Raw genomic sequence first — 24,785 nt, 5'->3', positions numbered from 1 at the left:
AATATTACTGCCATTGTTATTGGTATGTTCCAAATGCAGATTTAAAGAGTTATAAATATGAGAAGAGGAGACATGTCTCATGAAGAGACATGTCTGTATGGATGGGTAATCATTATTAGATAGTAATAATATCTTAACAATAATATAAATAACACACACACGCACACACGCGCGCACACACACACAACAATAATATAAATAACACACGCACACACACACACGCACCACACACACACACACACACACACACACACACACACACACAGATATATATATATATATATATATATATATATATATATATATACGAATATTTGTCTAAATGATGATTTACCATCAACAATGTATCTCATGATCGAATCAATCCGACTGAAGCTACAAATTTAACAAGAAGACAATTGTTGTTTTTGTGATGAATTGAGTAATGCATCAAGTGATGAAGAATTTGTGCCAACAATTCCAAGTAATTTTGATAACTTGGATCTTTTTTGAAGCTTACTCTTAATGCTTGATTGCCACCTGACAGAAGAAACCATCTTTACGATCATGATTTGATATATTTTTGATGGTTTGAATTTGATAAGCTTATTTTGGCTTGTAAGTGGTGCCATATTTTTGATATATTTTAAATTTATTTTGTAATGTCTGCCAATTCTGATGATTTTGTGGATTAATTTCTTATATGAGAAGCCAGAGTTGCAGTTTTATATTTCAAATTTAATCACTTTTTTTCCCAAATTTTATTAGATGGTAAAGTTCTGAATTTTCTCTTTGCCAAGCTTGAACATAAATTCTGGATCCACTTTTTGTGTCAGCAATTTATTATGCTCTTTTAACAGAATTTGTTGTAGCTCCTTTTATGAATCTCCTTTTCTTCAGTTAACATGGTTTCAAAACTTCTCTCATTTGTAACCTTTTAATTAAGCACAAAGGATTATTTTATTCAACTAATTTAGCGGATAAGGCTACCACAAATAATGGATTTAACACTTAAGGGTATAATTCCACAGGGGTGATATTTGACAATTGCACTGTATGAAAAGTCTTCAATCTTTGAAGGAAAATGGAATTACATTACAATATTAGGAAATGTTCCAATCCACACTTATAACAATTGCTGATACAGTAGGACGTTATTAATCATCTGGGTTTTCTTCCAAAGGTTTTTGTATATTAATTATTACTCTAAATGGAACTCAGTGGATTCATGTGCTGTACTGAATGTATTGACAGGTTCATGGTAATGTATGCTTGGAATCTGTAGTGGTAACACCAACTTTAGATTGGAAGCTTCATGCATTTGACGTGCTGTCAGAATTTGATGGGACTAATGAATCTGCCACAGGCGCCATGCTGGTATTTTCCTCATCATGTCATTGAAAATATTTTTTGATCTGAACTTCTTTTTGGTTCCCTTCATATTGTTCATTTCTAGAGTGTTGTTCTTGATTTGAAATAATTCTTGTTAGCTGTGTACTTGAAGGTGTCACTTATATTTTTTATGAGCTGACTATTTGTAACACGTGGTGCTTTAGATGTAGAGCTTTAAGCGTGAATAATTATTAGATAAAAGTAGATTCAATCTAATTGGAGGTTCTTAATTTTCTAGATAAAAACTGATGGAAGTTTTTCTTTGCTCACTAAGCTGTACAGTGTTACAATTTTGCTCAAGCAATTACATCTCTTTTGTTGCGAAATTGTATGCAAAAAAATGCTTGGTTTGATAGCTAATGGATGTGTCTGTAACATGTCATAAGGTTAACCTAGTTCATCTTTTCAGCAATTTGAATGGCTTGTTGGAGCACAATATAAGCCAATGGAGCTATTGAAGAATGATTGGGTAACGATTAGAAAGTCACCAGCTTGGGCAGTGGATTCATGGGGCTTGGGTATGTATTTGACTATTTGATTTGGTATTTGAATATTTTCCAAAGTGCAGTAGGTTGGATGGGCCCCCTATAATATTTAAGGGGTATGGATAGAATTGTGTGCATGTATTTCCTGTATACATATGATGCATATAAGTGTCCAAATAAACTTGTGTACATTAATAAAGTATATCTACATAAAATGGGAAAAAAATCCATATACTACTAACAGTCAAGCATGTCATAGGCAAATCTAAGCTGCTAGCACACTGCCAATGGCAGAAATATGTCTCCAGAAGATAGAAGTCACCTAATACAATAAAACTCATACCTCATGTGTTAAAATTTGATTGAGAATACATATAAATGCAATATACTGAAACTCAGAATACAAAAAAACAGAGGACACAAAAATTATCCTGGGAAAGCCCTCCACTCGAGGGTGAAAAACGCAACCCCACAAAACGTAGATCCTTTATTGTATGCTCAAACAAATACAGAGTTCTCAAGCTTAAACAGGAATAGATCACCAGTGACTGTTAACTCTTAACAATCAAGCAATATTCCTTAATTACAGTTCGAACACACCTGCTGCTTATATATTGAACATACAAGGCTTTAAGTATCATACAGATACTGTCGATAATGAAATGATTAAACATGACAAATTGATCATGCCCAGATCACTGAGAGTACTCTTTCACACATGCACTAGACTCATGGGGTTCTGCCTGATGGTTATCATGCATAGTTCAATTAACCTCACACTGTGAAACAAATTACCGATATCATACTCCTTCAGACAGGCTCTATCAAAGTTCTCCTGTTTATGGTCAAATTTTTCTCTTCACTTGAATCATTATAAAAAGACAGAAGTTGTAATACAGAAAATGAACACTAGAATGGCTCTTGCTCTGCCATGATAATGTTGCAGTTGCCTTTTTCAATGATCACTGCCCACAAGAAACCACCCAGCAAGATCAAAACAGTAGTAAGCTCAAAAGGTCATCACATCTGACATAATTAATACCCGTCGGCAGTTACAAAAATGCCAATACATATCAATAGCCGTGCAGTTTAATTCTCTTATCAACAACAGCATTGACAGCAAGCATGATAAATTATGTAAAACTCAATACTCAATGACTCTTCATATTAATGGTGATGAGAGAGTCGATTCGCCTTGAAAAGATCCCAAGAACTGAAGAACAATAATCATTGATGTTATTAATGGTAAGAAGACGAAACGCCTCAAAACATATAGAGCAACATACTTAGGCAGGAGCTGTCTGAGATACTCAAGCACATGAAGTCGTCTGAGATACACTAATAGCCATCTGAGATACTCGAGCACAAGAAGATGACAGTAGAGATTAGAGAACGAATAGCAGAGACAGATAAAACTCATCAACACCATAAAAACAATATAATCACTCCTGTGCATAGCAGGGGAGTAAAAACTCAACATCACGGGATTGAAAAGGCTAGAGATCATTTTAGTCTACAAAAGGCCATAAATTACAAATAATCATTAAAGAGAATGGATATTGCCAAATAAGGATGATGAAGAACATGGCCACAGCTGAATACTGGCTCTAACGTGTACCATGTTAATGCTTTATAGCTGCAGGAGATATTATCTACCTGTGATGGTTGTGCAAACTTCAATTGCTCTGTAGCCTTTTCAATTCTGTGATGTTGAGTTTTTACTTCCTTGCTATGCATGGGAGCGATTATATTGTTTTTATGGTGTTGATGAGTTTAATCTGTCTCTACTATTCATTCTCTAATGTCTACTGTTGGCTTCTTGTGCTCGAGTATCTCAGATGGCTAATTAGTATTAGTGCATCTCAGATGGCTTCATGTGCTTGAGAATCTCAGACAGCTCTTGTCTAATTATGTGGCTCTATATGTCTTGTGATGTTACGTCTTCTTACTGTTAATATCATCAGTGATTATCGTTCTTCAGTTCTTGGAATTTTTGCAAGGTGAATCAACTCTCTCATTTCCATTAATATGAAGGGTCATTGAGTATTGAGTTATATGGAATTTATGATGCTTTCTGTCAATGCTGTTATTGATAAGTGAATCAGACTGCACAGCTATTGACATGAGTTGGCATTTTTGTAACCGCTGATGGGTATTAATGATGTCAGATGTGATGCCCTTTTGGGCTAACTGCTGTTTTAATGTTTTAACGTTTTATAGCTGCAGGAGATGTCAAGCTCACGCTTATTATTTAAGTTTACATCAAGAGGCAATAGAAAGTTGAACAACAATCTGAAGTTACCAGAGAAATGAAACAAGGTTTTTAAACGAATATTTGAACTGAGCCCTAACAAAACCAAATTGAGATCAACCACTTTTACTATCAATTCAATATGTGTAAGGATAAATGATTTCTTGAATCTGGTTGACTAAGGGTCCAGTCATGCAACTCAACCACTATTAGAAAATCTTATCTTTTCAATAGAATATAAACCAACATTACAATATTTGAATAAGTACTTTGGACTTGAAAAATCTATATAGATTGAAGAATTATTTTAGAATTAAAAACTAATGCAGATTTAACAATAAAAAATTGACACCTATAATTTCAGAGCTTTCTTTGTTCAGAAATGTTAATTCAAATTCAGAAAAGTAATACTTAAGAAAAATAATCCTTCTAAATTGTTACCAGATTCTTTATGAGGAGAAGCAACATCAACGTTTGCAACAGCAGCTTGATGTTTTGATTTTGATAAACAATCTGGAGCATAATGACCATACTTGTCGCATCTAAGGCTTTGAATCATGGAGAGATCCTTCCATTCTTTGGTTCAAGAGTTGATTCAGGATCCTTATGTCTATATCTCTTAAAATTTCCTTTCCTCAATTCACTTCCTTTCTTATTAGATGTATGAGCATCAAGAACATGATCTTCATAGTGAGATTTCCAATTTTCCTCCCATTTCCTCTTGCCTCCAATGTGCATACCTCTTGAATGCAATCAGCTCTTAAGTGATCAAACTTGGGAAGCTCATCTCTTCCACAAATCCATTTAATAAAAGATTCCCAAGAGTGAGGAAGGCCATTCATGGCCAACATAACCAAGTCTTTGTCCTCAATTGATACTCAAATAGCAATTAGCCGACCCTTCAATTTTATAACCTTCAAAAAGAAGGATACAACAGGTTCTCCTTTAGTTATCTGAATATGTAGTAGTTGACATCTGAAGGCTAGAGCTCTCCTCGTGTTGTTGAACTGATGTAAACAATGAAGACTATTAAACATCACTTTGGGCTAAATTCGACTTTGATATAACAGGTACCAACTGGTTCTTAACAGAATCAATCAGGATCTTTCTTGCCATGATATTGGTCTTTCTCTGTTGTGCTTTATCAGTGTCATAAGTAGACTCGGCTACATCAGACATCACATAGTTAAGAGGACCATTCTCTTCAAGGGCAATTAGGATCCTAAATTTCCATGAAGTGAAGTTTATCTTCAACTTTCAGTCCATTCACCATTGTAGAACTCTGAAACAAATAAACTGAAAGTAGACTAATGAGAAATTTGAAACTTAAAAACTTCTGGTTTTGGATCATTTTCTTAGACTTTCTCTGATACCATGTTAAAATTTGAATGGAAATACTAGAAATGTTATATACTGAAACTCAGAGGACAAAAGAATAGAGGGCACATAAATTATTGTGGGAAAACCCTCCACTTAAGGGTGAAACACCCAGCCCCACAAAATATTTATCCTTTATTGTATGCTCAAACAAATTCAGCATTCTCAAGCTCAAACAACAACAGATCACCAGTAATTGTTAACTCTTAACAATCAAGCAATATTCCTTATTACAGTTCAAACATACCTGCTGCTTATATATCAAATACACAAGGTTTTAAGTATCACACAGATACTGCCGATAATGAAATGAATAAACGCAACAAATTGATAATATCCAGATCACTAAGAGTAATCTTTCATGCGTCTCTAGACTCATGGGGTTCTGCCTGAATGGTTATCATGCATAGTTCAATCAATCTCACACCGTGAAAAAAACAACCGATATCATAATCCTTCAGACAAGCTCAATAAAATTTCTCTTGTTTACGATCATATTTTTCTCTTCAGCAATTGAAACGTTATAGAGGTTTGGTGTAAGAGGCAAGGGGCAAAAGGAAGTGGGCAGTTATTCGAAATATCAGGGCTGTTATCTGTGATTCATCTCCCCTTGGTTGGGAACAGACATTGACTTTCATAGCCAAATGACGGTCTCGCTAGCAGTTTGACAAGAGTAAGCCCTCCTCCGGCTCTCTTCTTATCAAGTGCTAGAATGACAATGGTACTCTTTGGTCATTGCCTGGTCTCCTTTATGATGTTGTGGGTTATGTCTTAGCTTGCACCTCATTCATCTCCTCCATTAGTTGTTTCACCATCACCTGCCTCCTACTGTTGGATCATGCCCTCTTTAGCATCTCTATTGGCTTTTCCTCCTAGTCGTTGGCCCCCATCATCAACCCTTGCCAAGAGCTGCTAGCCCTCGTCCCTTTTTCCAGTATCTTGAGAGCGATCAGGCCCTCTTTATCCTTCATCTTAGACGACTCCTGCCCCTAGTTAACTTCTCTGATACTAGCTAGGTTTCTGTTATGTTCGAGTTATTGGCTACTGTGATTTGGGAGTCAGCTTTGCTTTCCATCGCCCATTGCACCTCTCCTTCACCTCTCAACTTGATGTGCAAAAAGACCTGCCCTATGAACCAATGGTTCGATAATGATTGCAAGGATTTCCACCGCTCCCTGCATTCAACTTTCGCTTCTCACTCTCCTTGATACTTCCAGTTGCAGCTTTTGTATCACCACTTTCTTCACCATAAGAAGCGGCTTTACATTGCTTCCTAGTGTAGATCCCTCTGTGACATGCTTGTCTATTGGCTGGATTTGTTTTGGCGCACCCTATTCCCCTCACACCCCTTGTCGTCCACCCTGAACCTTCGTTCTCTTGCCTTGCATGCCTGCACTCTTTGCGCCATTCCTAGCTAGCCCTCCATTCACCTCGTCCCCTCCCCACTGCCACTTATTTACTCACTCTAGCATTTATGAGGCCGTCAGATCTTTGAGATGTAGCAGAGCGACCGATGAGGAAGGGTTCTAGGTGGCAGTCCTCAAGCTTGGTATTCCAATTCTAGGCTTCTACCTTCCTGTGCTCTTTAATAGAGTTGTGTGTACTAGTATTTTGGACTCTTGGTCAAGACATGTGATTTATCCTATTCATAAATCCGGCTTGGTTTCAGACCTCGGTAACTATAGGATCATCATGATTGGGCATACCTTTTCAAACTCTACGACACTGCTCTAAATGCTTTTCTTGTTAGTGAATTTGACAAGGGACATTGTAGGGCAAGAGGTTGGGTTGGTTTTCGGGCAAACATTTAGACCATGGACCATATCTTTACATTACTAACTATCATTGAGGAGGCTTGTCACCATTCGACGAAAGTCTATTGCTATTTTGTGGGCTATCGCAAGGCGTTTGATTGTCCCTTGGGTAGCACTTTTTTTGATTTAGAGACATTGGGTTTCAAAGACTACTGGTGACAATCATGAGGCTCTACGAGACTGTTGTGGGTAGATTCAAGACTCTTGAGGGTTTTTTAGACCCGATCCATTGCACCATTGGGGTGAAGCAGGGATGCCCTCTCTCCCCCACTTTGTTTGGCATTTATATTGATGAGCTTGAGGTTTTCCTACAGGATTCCTCTCTCCTCGATGACAGTTGCTACTTACACTAGGTCATGATCTCTCTTCTCCTCTTTGCCGATTGTTTCTTCTAGCCTCTTCTATTGAGGGGCTTCGGAGGCTTCTTGATATGCTAATGTCTTTTTGTAATCAACGTGAGCTCGTAAACCTAAGTAAGACTTGGGTTATGGTCTTCAACTGCTTGAAGACTTCCCACCGCCATTCTTGCTTGTAGAACCAGGAGATAGAGATCGTTTCTTCGTACGCTTACCTTAGGGTGAAGTTCTTTGGTCCTCACTTAAGCTTGAGATACACTGTTCGGCCTAGGATTAATAAAGATCTGGGCTCCCTTGCCATGTTAGAGAGATAGTGCTTTAGACACCATTTTCAAGACACTTTCTCTAGATTGTCCATCTTGGACTCTTTGGTTAGACCCACAATCTTATATCGTTCAGTGGTTTGGGGCCCCTCCCTCATGGATTTTGACTAGTCCATGGTTGAGCGGATTCAGATGCTTTTCCTTAGGCGTATCATCAGAGGTCACCATTCTAATCCCCGCGGTGTTATTTGGTGGAGTTTGGGGCTCACCCCTTTAGACTTGTATTCAACTTCGATTGGATTTGGTGTCTTCACCACCTTTGGGGCTTTGCGAATTCGATTGGCATCTAACATAGATATTCCTATCTTGCTTACTACTCTTCAATCATTATTGTTGGTTTTGATCCGACCACTAGGGCCCGTTGCCGCTTAGGCCACTACTCTACTGGGTTCGATTGGGATTGAGATTGATTGTCTTCCCCCCTATTAGTTTTCTCTAGATGCTTTCGCTTACCTCCTCCCTTCTCGTCAGGAGCTGGATGGGCGCGTGAGACTTGATATTTAGATACAATATAATAAGACAACTTGGATCAACCCTCTGAGAGGGTTGTGTTCGTGAATGGCATTTTATGCCAAGCATTTCCTAGATATGCGTGATGGGATTATCGTGCGTCTTTGCATTTTTGACCTGATGTTGGTGCCATGCCCTTCGTATCGCTCTTGGTTCCTTCAGAGTTGGATCCCACTAGCTTAGATTCCAGAGTGACCATCACATCTACAGAGAGGACTATTTGCTATTTATGTACCTTGGTGGAGAAATGGAGACTCACTTTATTTTTCGTTGTCCCATCTACTATGAGATAAGAGGGAGGTTTAACTGTCTTTTCTGAGATTGGAGGTCCTTATTAACTTTTTTAGTTAGATTGATGAGCATTGCCTAGTGCTTTATCCCCGGGAGGCCACTCAGCTTCGAGACCATACTTTGCAGCTCCTTTTTCCTCATCACTAGGCTTTGGATCAGTGTATCACCGACTTTTATGCACTCATGTCCCCTGCTAGGGGCATGAAGTGGCAGTTCTACACTCCTACTCCTAGCCACATCAGATTAGTGAAACCTTGTTTTGGACTCACCAGACAACGACACTCCTCATCAGACAATATTTAAAGACGATTTGGGACCCTTGGTCGCCCTATTCCTTATCCTTTGGTGCCAGCCAAGGAAGGGTCCCTAGTCCTTTCCTTGGTGTCTTCTTTTGCTTCTTTGTTGCTTTGTTCTTTTGTGGGCACTGATTGGTGTCCGTGCTGTGGGTGGTTTCCTTGTTTGTAAACTTTAAGTCCCTCGAACCCTTGTCGGTCTCTTGTTTGTAAATTTATCTTAGGTTATCATATCTTATCTTATCTTCACTTGAATGACTACAAAAAAACATAAGTTGTAATACAAAAAATAGATGCTGAAATTTTTCTCTTCACTTGAATCACTATAAAAAGACAGAAGTTGTAATACAGAAAACTGACACTAGAATGGCTCTTCCTCTGCCACGATAATATTACATTTTCCTATTTCTATAATGACTGCACACAGAAAACTCTAACAACACACTAAACCACCCAACATGATCAAAACAGTAGGAAGCCCAAAAGGTCATTGCATCTTGTATCATTAATACTCGTTGGCAGTTACAAAAATGCCAATACATGTCAATAGTTGTGCGGTTTAATTCTCTTATCAACAACAACATCGAGAATGAGCACAATCAATTCCGTATAACTCAATACTCAATGACCCGTCATCTTAATGGTAATGATAGAGTTGATTCATGTTGAAAAGTAGAGTCGATTCACGTTGAAAAGTAGAGTCGATTCACGTTGAAAAGATTCCAACAACTGAATAATAATAATCACTGATGATAGTAACGGTAAGAAGAAGAAACATCACAGAACATATAGAGCACCATACTTAGACAAGAAGCTGTCTGAAGTTTTCTTAGTGGCTAGGCCATCACTAGGAAAGGTTTATTCGTGTTGTTTCTTCATATTTTTTCATAGCAATTGAAGGATATTTCCCATTGAACCACGATGACGTTACAGATTGTGATGGTTTTTTGCTAAATCAGGGTACAAACCTTTGTAGTCATGATTCGTGACATTTCTCTGTCTTTGCTTTGCTTTTCTATGCAGTTTGAATTTTTTCCATGCAACTAAGTCTTGCATTAACACCCTAGGTATTTTTGCATATTTTAAAATGCCTAAAATTTTCATCCCAAGTTTTGTTGCAGATTTCATTTTCCGTGCCTGATCAGCATTTTGTTTCAACATCTGGGTTTTGTGGGATTTTTGCCAAAAATTATGCTCATGTTTTTTCTAATTTTTCAAAATATGTTTCTCAGTGGGTTGACTAGGCAGTGGCACTCCACCTCCAGCGGTACTCAGAGATGGACCGGGATCCTTGGTAGCCCTAGACTGTATCCTTTGGTTCTGGATTTCTTCCGGCCGAGGAAGGACATGTAGTCTTTCCCTCGGTGTTCTCTTTTGCTTTCCTGTCTTGCTCTTTTTAGGTCATGGTTTGGTGTTCTTGCTGTCCCTGGTTTCCTAGTTTGTAAGCTTTCAGTCCCTTAGACTCTTTTGGTGGTCACTTGTTGGACATTAATAAATTTATCCTATCTTATGTTATCTTATTTGGGTTTTTTAATTTTGACATTAAAAATCATTTTTGGGTTTTTCAGTTTCTCCTTAATAATCATTTCACTGTTTTTCTGGATTTCTCCAAAGAAATGGGGTCTAGCTTTTTTGATATTTTCCAAAACAAATCTTAGGAGGGTTTGGCGATTTCCTCCATATAAAACATTCTATCTTGCTGTCAGTTTTTGGTGATCTTTTGAACAGATTGTTACTGTTTTTCTGAATCAGTTTAGGCTTGATGTTTTTCTCCCGAATCTCTCTGTTTCAGTTTGAAAAGTTGAGTTCGGTCTCTTTCTACAGGAAGGGACAACTTTGTTTCCCAAAATTAGGTTGGAAAATCGGTGGTTATCTTGGTCATATCCAGAATCTCTACAGAATCAGGGAGGGTCTCAGTACCAGGGTCATTTTTCAGAATGTTCTGAAGGGGGCAACCTTTTATGCATTTATGACCAAAAGACCTGTAAACTATGCCTTCTATAGGGTAGTTAGAAAGATGACCGTTAAGGGTATTTAAATAATGTAATGTTTCTTTAATGATCATGTTTCTAACTTTGATTTGTGTTAACAAGTGTTCCAATTTGGAAACATCATCTTGTAAATAGAGCCCTTTGTCTCTATTGTAAATATCGATTTATGATAACATTGGCATATTGTGATTCATATAAACTTTACTGAAATGGTCAATTGAGCCAAGTGCGTGGTTAGTTCATCCACAGTCATTTCTGCAGATAGTAATCTCATGTTTCGATACATATATTAGTATATGGATATTCACTAGTCCATCCTGAAACAGATTGGATTGGGTGATAGAATTTTGCAACACTGAAGTGTGAAACTTGCTTGGTTTTCCCTGTGGGAAGCTATGCTACCAGCGTAAACATGCATATGCTTGCTCCATAATGTGGCTTGTATCTGATATAGAGATGTGTGCTACTAAACATTGTCCATGTCCAAACAATGTGCTGTTGAGTTCTATTAATCCAATCGTTAACTATATTCCCACAATCCCTGCATGCCAGTGTTAGATTTCTTTTTATTCCAAAATTTTGGTGTGTAGGCCATCCATTTGTGCAATAATGGTGGTTGCATAGGAAGCTCACTGCTGCCAAATGTATAATTTTATGCTTAATGATAAAATGAAGTATGTAAACTTTGTGGACTCCTCTTATGCTACCTATCTTAAAATATTATGACAACAAGAAGCATTGAAGTGAGTTTTTTCTAAAGGAATTAAAATGATAATCTTTGGTAAATTTCCAATGCAGGCTTATATTTTATAGCTGTTATACTGGACATAGGTTGTATCCTTGAGTAAAATGGATGTCAGTTTATTAATGTTTAACTCCAATGTTTAAGCAAGTTGTTGAAGTTCTGTTGCCTGTTTCTTTTACTTGAAATATGGCATCTTTAAGATCTAAATATGAGTTTGGCAGGCTGCTTAATCTTTGAGTTATTCTCAACAACTAAGCTGTCCAAGACAGAGGAGCTTCGTAATACAGGGTCTATTCCAAAGGTACGCAGTCTTGTCAGGGTCTGTTATAAATTATTTGTTGTAAAAAGGCTTTCAACTGAACAGATTTTTTTCTGGGCCTATTTTCTTGCCTTGAAATATGTATTAAGGTTCATTCATTTGCTTATATATCTATATATATTAAAATCTGTTGTATGTAACAGCCTTGTTACAATTGTTTTGGTGTCTATTTAGTTTAAAGCATTGGAAAATTGCTAGCTCATTTTCTAAAAATATGTGAAAAATTACATCTAGTTGATTGTGTTTCTTATGTCGGATTCTTTTCATTTGGAATTTCAGTCTTTGCTTCCTGATTACCAGAGGCTTTTAAGTTCAACGCCATCGAGGAGACTAAATTCTGCAAAATTAGTTGAGAACAGTGGTATGCTGAGCTCCATAGTTTATCTTTATGAGTCAGACTGATTTCCAATGATAAATTTGTAGATTTACAACTGATACATGCACTTTTTCTTATTTTGTTGAACATATGAGTTTTCTGGCTGTTAATTATATTTTAATATTGTGGCTGCTATAATTAATTTATGTTTCATTGGACTCTTGTAACACAGCTTTCAGATCAACAAAATGTGTTATCACAATGCTTTACAATACATTATAGAATTGAATCTTCATGTTAAATAGGAATAGGAATGTGGGTTGACACCTCCTATAGTCTTGTGAATATTACTTTTGTGAAGTGCAATAAGCACAATTAACTAACTGATTTAAAAACATTGGACTGTCTAATTTATTTATTTATTTTGATTTACACTCAAGGAAAAACTTGAACAAATCATAAATTGATGACCAAGAAATTAGTTCAGGTCAATGTTTTTAGGAAAGTAAAACAGATGAGTTCCTGTGTACATTAAAAGGTGAGCACTAAAGCAAGATTTTTATTGTTCAGCTTCATTGTCTTTCTTAGGAAAGCCTGATATTTTATAAGCAACTATGAACATCCATGCTGCAAAGACCGTAAAAGGTTCAACCTGTGGTAGAAAGACTTGGCTTCAAATCCACAAGTAGAACTTTCTGATTTTTGTTTTCAACACTCTTTCCTGTAATACTGAGCAAGTTAGTAAAAGCCATATGTCTTTTTTTGGACAAAAACTGATATCTGGAAATCTGAAATATATTGCAACTGTTTTTAATTTCCTCAAGCGTATTACTTTCCTTATCTTTTTTAATCAAGAGCACTTACAGATGTGAAACTTTAACAATTCCTTTGGGTCAGTCATGGTTTGGATCACTCAATCATTTGTTCTCCTGAGACATTCAGCATAGACTGAACTCAGGATCGGATTACAGTAATTCAGACAACATGAAGCACATGCCTGTGTACTGAATATAGTATCAGATTACAGTGATTTCAACATTAATATAATATCTTTCTTTCATTCTTTTATATGATTTCCTGTAATTGTGTGAAATTTCCGCTGGGCAATGGTATCCCATAAGTTTTGTCAAGCAGCTATTTTTTTCAATATATGTAAGCTATTATTGTCAACCTTCTTCAATTCTGAGTTAATCTGGTGGTGACATTGTTGTGATAAATGCAATGGATGCATTTGTTCAGGGCAATATCTTTAAATCTTAGAGAAATTACCTCTTTTGCAAGAAACTCTGTAGTATAGGCATGTATAAACAATGCCTGGAGGGCATTTCCTTGCATCAGCATTTGTTATTTGCCCTATTTCTAACCTAGCACACAACAATGTGTTCTATGAACAGAAAAATGATTGAAGCATTGCTAATTGCATTTTATTTATTTGCACAAATGAAAGAACAATATTTTTGAGCCCATGAATAGTCAATAAGTTATTGATTAAATTTGCTCAAAGTGTTGATGAACATCAAGGTTTTGTTGTACTGGCATGATTTTTTTTAGGGATTTATTTCTATTCTTATTGTAACGATGGATGCTTATTGTAGAGCTTATATTGCCTATAATTAATTTTCTCAGTTTGTCTTTCTAGTTTGTAGCATGTTTGACAATTTGTAAGAGCATTCTGATTAAACAATATAATTGATCAACTAACATATATTTATAATGTCACGTTCCATAAAAATAACATTTCAAGTTAGAAAATTAATATGAACTATGTAAATTCTTTCTTGGCAGAATATTTTCACAATAAGCTAGTTGAGACGATTCAATTCATGGATGTCCTTAATTTAAAAGACAGCGTGGAGAAGGATTCATTTTTTCGCAAGCTTCCAAACTTAGCTGAGCAGCTACCACGTCAAATTGTGTTGAAGAAGGTTTGGTGCTTCTTATGGAGCCCACTTGTTGACTACATTTCTTACTGGAGGAGTTATTAAAAGTGCTTAGACGAAATGCTATTCACACGTGTTTCTTCTGTTATGACTGTTGCAGTTGCTCCCTATGTTGGCATCTTCGCTGGAATTTGGTTCTGCAGCCGCTCCTGCTCTGAACTCCTTACTGAAAATGGGATCATGGTTATCAGAGGATGAGTTCAGGTCAAAGGTATTTGATGCTTTACTGACATTCCTACAAAGACTTTATTTATAAATTATAATTCAAAGATGCATAGAATTGTGAATTAAAATATGACGGTGAAAAGGATATTGGTCCACATATCTTATTTGCTTTGTATCAATATATCATAGTTACAACTTTCTGTTATCTATTTACATTTTCTGTTGCAACATTCCCGATCAGGTCCTTCCAACCCTTGTTAAGCTTTTCGCCTCCAATGATAGAGCAATACGAGTTGGTCTTCTGCAGCATATTGAACAATATGGAGCTTCCTTATCTGCTCAGATTGTTGATGAGCAGGTATGCACATGGCGAATGGCTGGATGCATTCTTTTGTAGCAAGATAATTGATCACACATGTTTATATCTGATGTAGTGCAGCCATATAAATGACTCGTTTCTATACAACTATGCTATTCAAGTTGTAAATTCATTCGATTGATTCATTTGTAGCAAGATAACTGATCACAATGGTTTGTTTCTGATCATATGAAGCCATTAATAATCTTCCATATTATCAACTTGGTTTTCAAGTTGTAAATTTGGCTATCTGAATTGCATGGACATTTGAATTTCCAGGTTTATCCCCATGTTGCAACAGGGTTCTCAGACTCTTCAGCCTTTTTACGTGAACTCACACTTAAGTCGATGCTGGTTCTTGCTCCAAAGGTTAGTAACCCCACATTTTTTATTTTTGTTTTTGTGCGCCAAACATTTTTGTAGAAATGCTCAGGGAAATGAAAATTGTCTGAGATGAAGCAAAGGTATGCTAAATCAAGGTAGCTTTAACATTTTTATAGAATTCAACATGATCTATATGTTAAGCTTTTTAAAAATTTCCACACAATTCCTTCATAAAAAGGTTATAACCATATATATTCTATAGCATTTGTGGGATGGAAGTCAAAGAGGCCACTTGTTGAGGATGGCAGTGTGTGTATGTGTGTATAAAGACCATTTTTTGAGGAAAATAGAGGATGACAGTCTATGTATTAACATGATGCATATGGCATAAACGTTCAAGTTCACATAAAATCAATCTAATTTATGGGATGTACAAAGGATCAAGGCCTGCAAAATTTTGGGTCACAAACTTTAGTGTATGATCACACACAAATATGTTCTAAAAGAATGTGGAATTGAATTTTTGGAAAATAAATAAATAAATCATAACACTGAATTTATAAGTCAAATGAATTATGTACTCAAAACAGTAACTCAGACACAATTCTTAGTTGTGGGACTAATACCCTAAGACCATTGATCTAAATCTTCATTGAGAGATAAAATAATGGATTGATGGCTCTAGCAGTGCATTTATATACAATAGTGACATTTGAATTTTTTATTAAAAATAATTGAATACTGACCATGAAAGCATGAAGTAATTGAATAAAAAAATTAACCTTGCTTAATAATTTGCAGGAAAATGAACTGCAGCAGGATATGGAAGTAATTCATCAAAAAACAATTACAAGGGTTTCCTAGTTTCCTAAAACATGTGGGAGGGCCTGTGGGCCCGAAGGCCTTCTTACACATTTAATTTTTAACTTTAGAAAAAAGGGATGCCTGAATAATTGTAGGACAGATGTGGGATCTCATAGATGTTCCCAGCCATCCTTGGGGTGGCAAGATGTACCCAGCCTTGTCAGCTGGCATTTTGAGGATGTGTCCTTGAATTTCCCAAGAAGATGGGATAGCTAGGGGTTCTACAGTATACCTATGTCCCAAAGGCATGGAAGTGATCAAGGATGCAAATGCGGGTTGGGAATAGGAATGCATCCCTGTGCAACATAGCAATTACTTTTTTGAAGAAGTGAAAATGTCTCACAGTGACTTAATGTGGGCTCTAAAGATATTTTCATTGACCAAAAAGGGAAGGATGTTTATCTTATTTATAAAGAATATGATTTAAAGGGGTTGAGAATATGTATATAAAATGCAAGGTTGTTCTATATTGCAATTTCTGTTGCAATTACTGAAGAGTATCAAAAATAGTATGCTTGTTTATTGTGCTTGGGGTTTAGTACTTTATAATTTCAATATTTATCTTGCACGTGGAAGTTATAATTCTTTATTCTGGTTTATTAAGATATTATTTTCCGGGAAGGAAATGTGGACCTATAGGGAATTGTGTAATGCATAGTTAAATTTTTTTTTTTGAGTAGGCTAATATTTTATGTTGGACTTAAGGCTCATCAAAGACTTTGGAAAAATATGGACATGCGATTAGAAGTATAAATTCATTAAATAAGTCAAAGTAAACATACACAATATTAAAAAAACTTCAAACCTTGAAAATAATTTAATTCTTTAAGCTAGAAAAGTCATCAAAATTAAAACTCATTTTAATTTTTATTGAAATTAAAAATCATTTATCCTTGGGTAAGGGTATGGGCATTGCAATATATCTGTATTTAATGGGGATGTGTAACCCCATCTCCCCCCCCCAAACGTCTCCACATTTTTGGGAGGGGGACATCCTTGGTACGAGGGGAGTTGGTGGGGACATCCCCTCATAGAAGCGACCATCCCCTCATAGTGCCACCATGGTCGCTTAAGTCTCAAGACATTTCCGAGATGCTTCTTGTTTTGGGAACATTGGAATGTCCTCAAAATGATTAAGAGACTGAGAAATGTCTCCAAACCATCCTAAAAACATCCAAATGTTGTAAAAACTAAGAGCTTGCGAACCCATAATGACACTGCCCGTCGACCCCAGAACAACACCTTTGAATGTGCAATGCAATGATTGTCATGTTTTTAAGGTTTATTAGTTTAAATTTTCAATGCCGAAGTTTCATTTGCTATTCTCATATTCTATCCTAATTTGCCTCCAAACTTCTACCTACAATTATTAATGTTCAATGCAATGATTGTCATCTTTTTAATGTTATATTAGTTTGAAATATTTCTTAGTATGCTTTGTAACTTATGTTTATTCCTTACACATCCTTTTATAATTAATTATTCAAGCATGCTATGTAAATGAACTCCCCAAACCATCGGTAGTTTTGTCTTCCAATTTAGACCGTTGCTTTCCAACCTAAAGCTCACCTATGTGAAGTTAACTCGATGGAGTATAGAATATTTATATGTTCAAAATTATAAATTATAAGAACAATGACAATCGTAATTGTCAATAAATAAAACATTTAAATAAATCATATTAATAATTTGCGTAAATGAAAATACTCAAGCCTCAAATATCATTACACAACTAGAATTGAGAGTTACAATCAATATTAGGTGCAATTTCATTTGGATCGCAATCATTTAGGGTGCAATTCCCACTAGTTATGTCATGTGCAAAAGTTGCCTCGTCCATGAAGACTTCACTATAACTATAGAAGGTAGTGAATATAGAAGTGGACAAAGTGACCATACAAGGATCAAAGTCAACTTTTGGTTCAATTTCACATGAACCACAATGAATTACTATGCCACTTCCTCTTGCAATATATCGTACAAGTTGTCTCACCAAAAGACATTTCTAGCATTTGTCTACTTCAACACAATTAAGAGTTAGATCACAATTCCATGATGCCACCTGATTGTAACCAAGTTTCTTATGTGACAAGAGATTGTAAGAGTGGTTTGACAATGTACTTTTCCAGATTCACAAGTTAACAAAAGACCAGATTGGAAGGACAAAAGGGAAGAAATAGAAAACCGAATAATCAAAGGATTGTCTGACGTGGGTTCCTCCCCTCGATTAATATATCAAATTGAAATTTGATGGCACTTCTAAGCATAATCTAATGAATGTTGGAGAAGGATTTGTTCTAAGAGATGCAAAAGAAAAAATTGTAGGATCTTATATTCAGGGATCAAAACAACTAATGAAGTAAAATGGGTAGTTTTAGTTGTAGTCATTTTTTTTTGATGGTGATTGAATCAATATTTAAAAGACAGGAAGTTTTGAAGCAAAGTTTGAGAAGATTTATTATCACCTTTATAGGCAACCCTTAAACATATTTTTTGGCCCAATATTTGATTATAGTAGTTTATACGAATGACATGCTGGGCCTTCTCTTTAAGGTGGGGGCATTTGAAAGAGTATTTCTTTTACATAACAACATTTTGACCGAGATAAGGACGACTTTTGTGTAACATTCTATGTACGATCCAATATTCGACCCCCCTACCATTCTTTTGTCCTATCCTCTATACTTTATATGGCCCCAATTTCAGATTATTCGGCTGGGGTGTGCATTTTGGCATTTCATGTATATAATTTTCCTTTGAAGCCCTATGCCACCTGGAACATTCCTACAGTGTTTATTGGGTTCTATCATGACAATAGATTTCAATAGATGCCTTTGTGGTTCAAAAGTCACGAGTTTGTCAAAAATAAGAGAGCTAATTGGTGAAGGATTTGAAGGTATAGGGACAGTTAGAAGCATTTAATTAGATGTGTACAGTGTTATATAAAGGTATTGTCATGTAGTTAGCATACAATGTTTGATTGGCTAGTGCTTTGCTTGATCTCTTTCCTTGGATGTGTAGTAGGTGCACAATGTGCTATATTTTCTTGTAGGGGCATTAGTATGGCACATAAGATGAAGGTGAAAGAATGAGCACAACCCTCAATACAATAAAAAATGTATTGCACTAGCACTTACCTATGATTTGCATGTGGCTCCGCCATTATTTAAGGTTTTGTTTGGGGAAACAATTTTGATTTTGGTGGCTCTCCATGTACCAAGGAGATGGTACGATAGAATCTCATGGCACAATTGGGTATTGGGGTCCTAAATTTCACTACAAGAATCAAGTCACTTAAAATTTCTTTTGTTCTTAATTTGAAGGAAAGCCAATACTAGCAAGATTAGCACCTAGTAGATAAAATGCCAAAGTTGAACCTAGGTTTAGATTCTAGGGCGAAGAAAGGAGAAAGTACAAGATTTGTGTTAGTGAGGGTCAATGTGTTGGAGAGGGAAGGCTTGAATCTTATGTGCCTATTTCCATGACTTAATGAGGGCATCCGGTGGATTTTGTGCTATGCACAATAGTAGTAGGATGAAATTATCTAGCAAACACATTATCCACATCTTGTGGTGACATGGTGCATCAAGATAAGAAGAGGATAGAGATTATTGAGATGCCTCTCCATTGAGGTGTGTTGTAATATCCCCTCTGCTGGTGTTAAGTATTGCTTTACTCATGCATGAATAAACCTGTCCATGTGTTTTTAGATTCCATAAAATATACATACATATGTATGTATGTATGTATGTATGTATGTATGTACGTGCGTGCGTGTAAGTAAAGTATATCTTATTCCCAAACTATTTTCCCCCTAATCCTTATGGAGAGTTCATAGTCAGGTTCCTAGCTCTTTGAGGAGGAACTCCTATGGCTCTATCTGCCTCATGGCCAATCTAGAATGGTCCTCAAGCTATACCACCATCTCATAATGACTCATCTCTCCTAAGGCTTATGAGAATCCTTTATTTGGTGCACCCGTCCTTATAATCCTTGGGAATAGGTCCATACTTCTTAGGCCTTATGGATACCCACCAAGACAAATCCATCCTTACATATGCAATATATTATTAACATCTAACAATATATCAGCCTTCAAAGATATTACATCTTTTCCTTAAATCATTTCTAGGAATTTCAACATTCACCTAGAATGTCTTTAATCAAAATTCACCAAGAATGTCCTTGATGTTGTCCTTAATTTCTAGCAAATGTAAACATTATTGTCCAATGGCAATACCTCTAGTTAGTTGCCAAGAACTAGGCTATGATCCGATTTAATAGCTGCCCATTCCTTGTTTACTTGGATTCTCAGCTATCTCAAGGGAAGACTCTTTATCTTCTGCTATGCTCATTCTGATACGTAATTTAGATATGTATAAATTGTGCTTGATTCACCATTTGACATGATTGTATCATCATCATTAACATCGTTTGTGATTGTAGTAAGATCTTGAAATGTTGCACCCAAGTTTGCACATTTGGGGCTACATCCCATAGCTTGGTTGACCCTTGTATTCATCCTCCTTACGTGACAAAAGACGCAAGTTGCTATGAATGAAGCCAAGTTCTGAGCTTTCTTTGAGCCCAACCAGTTGTGCTTCACTGAATGGATATAGGAGTATCTACTTTAATTCTGTCCAGCAGCAGAAGAACTCACAACTTGGGTAGTGTTCATAAATTTAAACATACAAATGAAAAGCAAATGTAAGAATGTTAAATACAAGTGTTAAACAAAAAACCATAAAAACATAGTTGTGAGAGGATCTTGATTGCAAGAGGTTGTAGATGCTTTTATAGTTGACCATGCATGTACCACCATGTGATAGCTCGCATGTCATTTCGATCCTTCATTGCATATGGAGTAAGTTTTGATGCAAAAGAATTAAGCCAAATTCTAGGCTCAACTTTTTGTGCATTACATCACCTTGAAAGAGTCTTAAAAATGCTTGTAGCACCCATTAGCAACTTCTTCATCCACATATGGTGCAACTTTATGTGACATAGGAAGTATTTCCAATCTATAGTATCTTGGAGATAAGCATATGCAAGGAGGTGCAATAGGGTATAGTCATCTTTTTCCAACGGTGATGAATGATTGCTCCTAACTTAATGCATAGGTCTTCACGTTTTGTGGGGTCATTCTCATGTGTTTGTATGAAAGTTTTACCTTCTCTACTACGGTGGCATACCACCGTGCACATTACCCAAGCAAGGTGAATCTATATCAGCAAAGTGGAGCATAGTCATGATAGGCTCCGTAAAATCCACTACAAATTGCACACAAGCCCATCCACTGCCATCCAAGACCAAAGCCTTGACCTTTTGGACTATCTTTGCACTAAAAGCCTTCCATACTCCATTGGCTAGAAATAACCATTTGGCTCAATGCCCCTTGTACCTTGACAAGTCATCTCATAACAACAGTATGAAATGCAAATCAGATCTCAACAATCTAAGCAAGTTAACAATATGTCAATAAATATCAAGCAAAGTTATATACAATTTGATAATTGAACATGAACACAAAACTTATTCAAAATAAATAAGTAAATGAAATTAAATTTTACACTCTAACTTGGAGAATGTTCTGAACATGGAATGTGACATGTGGTGGTTCATCACAAACATTTGTATTTCCTCTCCCTCTTGGTATATTTTCTTTACCCAATCTATTTGGGTGCCTCTTTGTTGCATGACCAAGTTGAGGGAGTGCATGTTGCATGGTGTCAAAAAATATGGTCATATCGACTTTCAACCAAAGCACCTACACCCCTACAGTTTTTGGCATTATTTGTAACCACTTGGACCACATTCTCACTCCCTGCCATCTCTATGGCCTCAACGAGAATTCCATAAATGAACTGTGAATCCTTCTTGTCTCCTTCACATTCAATTGACCTAAAAATCATTGCCTATTTGGGGGACACTGCAATCACATTAATCAATGCCCAGTTTCTTGTATCCTTCCATCCATCAGAGTTAATAGATATACTAGAAGTTTTCCTAGAATTTTTAATTGGTTGAAGAGCTTTCTCTATAGAAGTGTTCTCTTTTTGCAATAGAGTAGTACATACCTTTGCATACCCAAGACTAGTGTAATCAGCTGGTGGCTACCACCATTTCCTTCCAATGTGGTGATCTCACCAAGTGAAAGGAAGACCATTTGCATAGAGTCAACTTGGAATGGCTTGATCAACTAGCTCTCTTGCATCCATTTTAAATGTGGAATCCAATGGACCTCTTTCGTAGGCGATAGCTTCTACTCTTTCTTGCTCCTCTCCTAGTACAGGTACTTGCAAGAATGGATGTTTGGAGGATACAATTGAATCAATGAGCAATTTTATTTTTCTCTTTCTAGATGGAGGTTGATAATTATTTTTTGATCTTTTAACCAAATGATCAGCAGCTTCTTGTTCTCTTATAAATCTTGTTAATTGTGCTTTAGTTGTCCCCTTTCCATCTTTGCTTCTGTTGCACATTCTCATTCTTTTGCCTATAGGGCCCATAAAATGAAGTTCGACTTGAGAATATGAGCTATTGAATGGTTTAGTATGACATAAATTACATTTACAAATGCATGACCTACTTCTTGAAACCTATGATAATCTTGTAGTATGCCTCCATAATGGTGATTCTACATCTATTTTGAAGTTATCACTTCCTTCACCTTGCCTTGCCAGTGAACTTTGACTACCAATAGTGGCCATTCTTGTACGATATAATCTAATAAGAAAATAAAAAAATTTAAATTAGAAATAAACCATGAACATCAACCACACAAGTGCAAAATTATGATGCTATTTTTTTAAATAGATAGCTAAACTTGTTTCCTCATTTAAAAGAAAGAAACAATGAAAAACAAAACTTGCAAAAATTCATCAACATCTCAAAAAATTCAGTAAAAGAACTCAAGAATGGGATCAAATGATTACCTTAGATGCTTAGAAGTCCATAGTGGAAGCTATTTAACACCCTACGAATGATCCTCTTTAAAAATGATCACCTTGTTTTCAAAATTCCAAAATGGAAGCCAAATGAGAAGAGAACCTAGCTGCAAACTAAATGAGAAGAATAAACAATGAATGACCTCTTTTACGGCCGTTGAGGGTTTAGGAGCAAAAAAAGAACAAAATAAACCAATTTCGCACATGCAAAAAAGTGTTTTAAAGTTTTTTGGGCATCCAAAAAAGGCTGGGGCCCACAGAAGCTTGTGGATGCCCAAGGAAGCTCTGTAGAAGCATGCACAAAGCGCTTCTTGAGCACTTCCATAGGGCCTCCGAGTCACTTCGGGCTCCCAAATGCCTCCGCATCTACCTTCAACTCTAGTTAGAGTGCATTGTTATCCTAGATGTTAAGTTACATAATAGTGTGTTAAGAATGGTTGGATTATTAATGCTGTAGAAATGTTTTTAATTGTTTTTAGTTGTCATGATATTTATACCTTAATTAGTTGATATCCTTTGTATTTGTGACTTAGTCAAGGGCCATCAAATGTGATGTTAAAGTGTTAACTAAAGGTGGTGAAGGGATTTGGTTTTCTATAAGACTTGTGGTTTTAAGGGGCTTTTCTGTTCTTGTTTTGAGGTCTAGTGTTGGTTTGTTGCCCATAGCTTCTATACATTGGTTGGTATCATTATTGTACGTGGGATGGTTGTTTAGGCTTATGGTGATAATCAAACGGTCTTTAGTGTTTTGTGGTTCAATCTTTAGGCTCTTTGTACAATGTTTCTGTGTTCATAACTAGGCGTTGGTGTTTTGTTTTATTCAATGCATGGAATTATTCATTAAAAAGTACCTTTTAAACTAAGTTGCAAAATTGAGAGTAGGAACAAGTACGAGTATATGGGTACAAAAGTCCAGTACATTAGAAATTTATGTTTCTAGTATGTTAATATATATATATACAGAGAGAGAGAGAGAGAGATGCACATCTGTGTGTGTGTGTGTGTGTGAGTGTATTTATTTATACATACATACATACATGCATGTATATATACAATTAAGTTTAGAATGTCATATCTCAATACACATGCTAAACAAAACTATTACAAAATTCAAAATTTGAAACATATTTGTAATTCAAATTTAGGTTTCTGTATCAAAAGGATCAAGCAAGAATCCCATGATAGACAAGTTCAGAGCTGCTAATCAGCAATCTAGGTTTTTAAAATATCTAAAAGATCAAACTACAATCAGTGAACATTTTGGCATTTAAAAACACAAATTCGAGATGCGTACCCATAGGATAGTCATTTGAGAATCTGATTTCGGTAGGTTCTATTCCCGAAATCACTTGGACAAGTCCTATGATTCTACAACTTAAGCATTTGAACACGTTGAAGCAAAACCACTCTCAAGGTAACAGGGGGGCTCTTATTTTGGGCATTTTTCTTATAAGTGTTTTTTTCTTTTGTTAGGTGCCTAGGGTTTTTTTAGCCAACTGGCAAAATGTTATATAATATCAGTGTTAATTGGAAATATGTTTTCACCTTAACTGCACCTGTTTCAAAAACATAAGTAGTTTGGGGAAGGGGGATGGCCAGAAATGTTTTCGAGCTATCCCCTAACTATCCTGGGGATTGATGGCCATTTCCGGCAGCAAGAGGAAACCAATTTAGATAATTTTACAAAATATTTGCAATTTTTTAAAAATCTTGTGTGGGCCCCAAAAGTCAAGGCAACCCTAAAA

The 24,785-nt window shown here is 36.2% G+C and overlaps 1 protein-coding gene across 1 annotated transcript in view; it reads left to right on the top strand.

Annotated features, from left to right (window-relative positions):
* The window catches only part of CTEXP (kinase family with ARM repeat domain-containing protein), a 191,363-nt gene that overhangs the window by 83,625 nt on the left and 82,953 nt on the right, over positions 1–24,785 (top strand). The window contains exons 5-12 of the mRNA XM_089792423.1: positions 1,234–1,356; positions 1,781–1,889; positions 12,029–12,108; positions 12,406–12,487; positions 14,228–14,367; positions 14,483–14,593; positions 14,789–14,905; positions 15,185–15,274. Coding sequence (XP_089648549.1) covers positions 1,234–1,356; positions 1,781–1,889; positions 12,029–12,108; positions 12,406–12,487; positions 14,228–14,367; positions 14,483–14,593; positions 14,789–14,905; positions 15,185–15,274 — 852 coding nt within the window. The remainder of the gene's footprint in view (positions 1–1,233; positions 1,357–1,780; positions 1,890–12,028; positions 12,109–12,405; positions 12,488–14,227; positions 14,368–14,482; positions 14,594–14,788; positions 14,906–15,184; positions 15,275–24,785) is intronic.

Source organism: Cupressus sempervirens, chromosome 7 (genome assembly GCF_028749045.1).
Source record: "Cupressus sempervirens isolate cs-2001-9-10 chromosome 7, ASM2874904v1, whole genome shotgun sequence".
NCBI classification, from domain to species: domain Eukaryota; kingdom Viridiplantae; phylum Streptophyta; class Pinopsida; order Cupressales; family Cupressaceae; genus Cupressus; species Cupressus sempervirens.
Note: the sequence above shows the minus strand (reverse complement) of the source record. Positions and strands in the feature narration are given on the sequence as shown.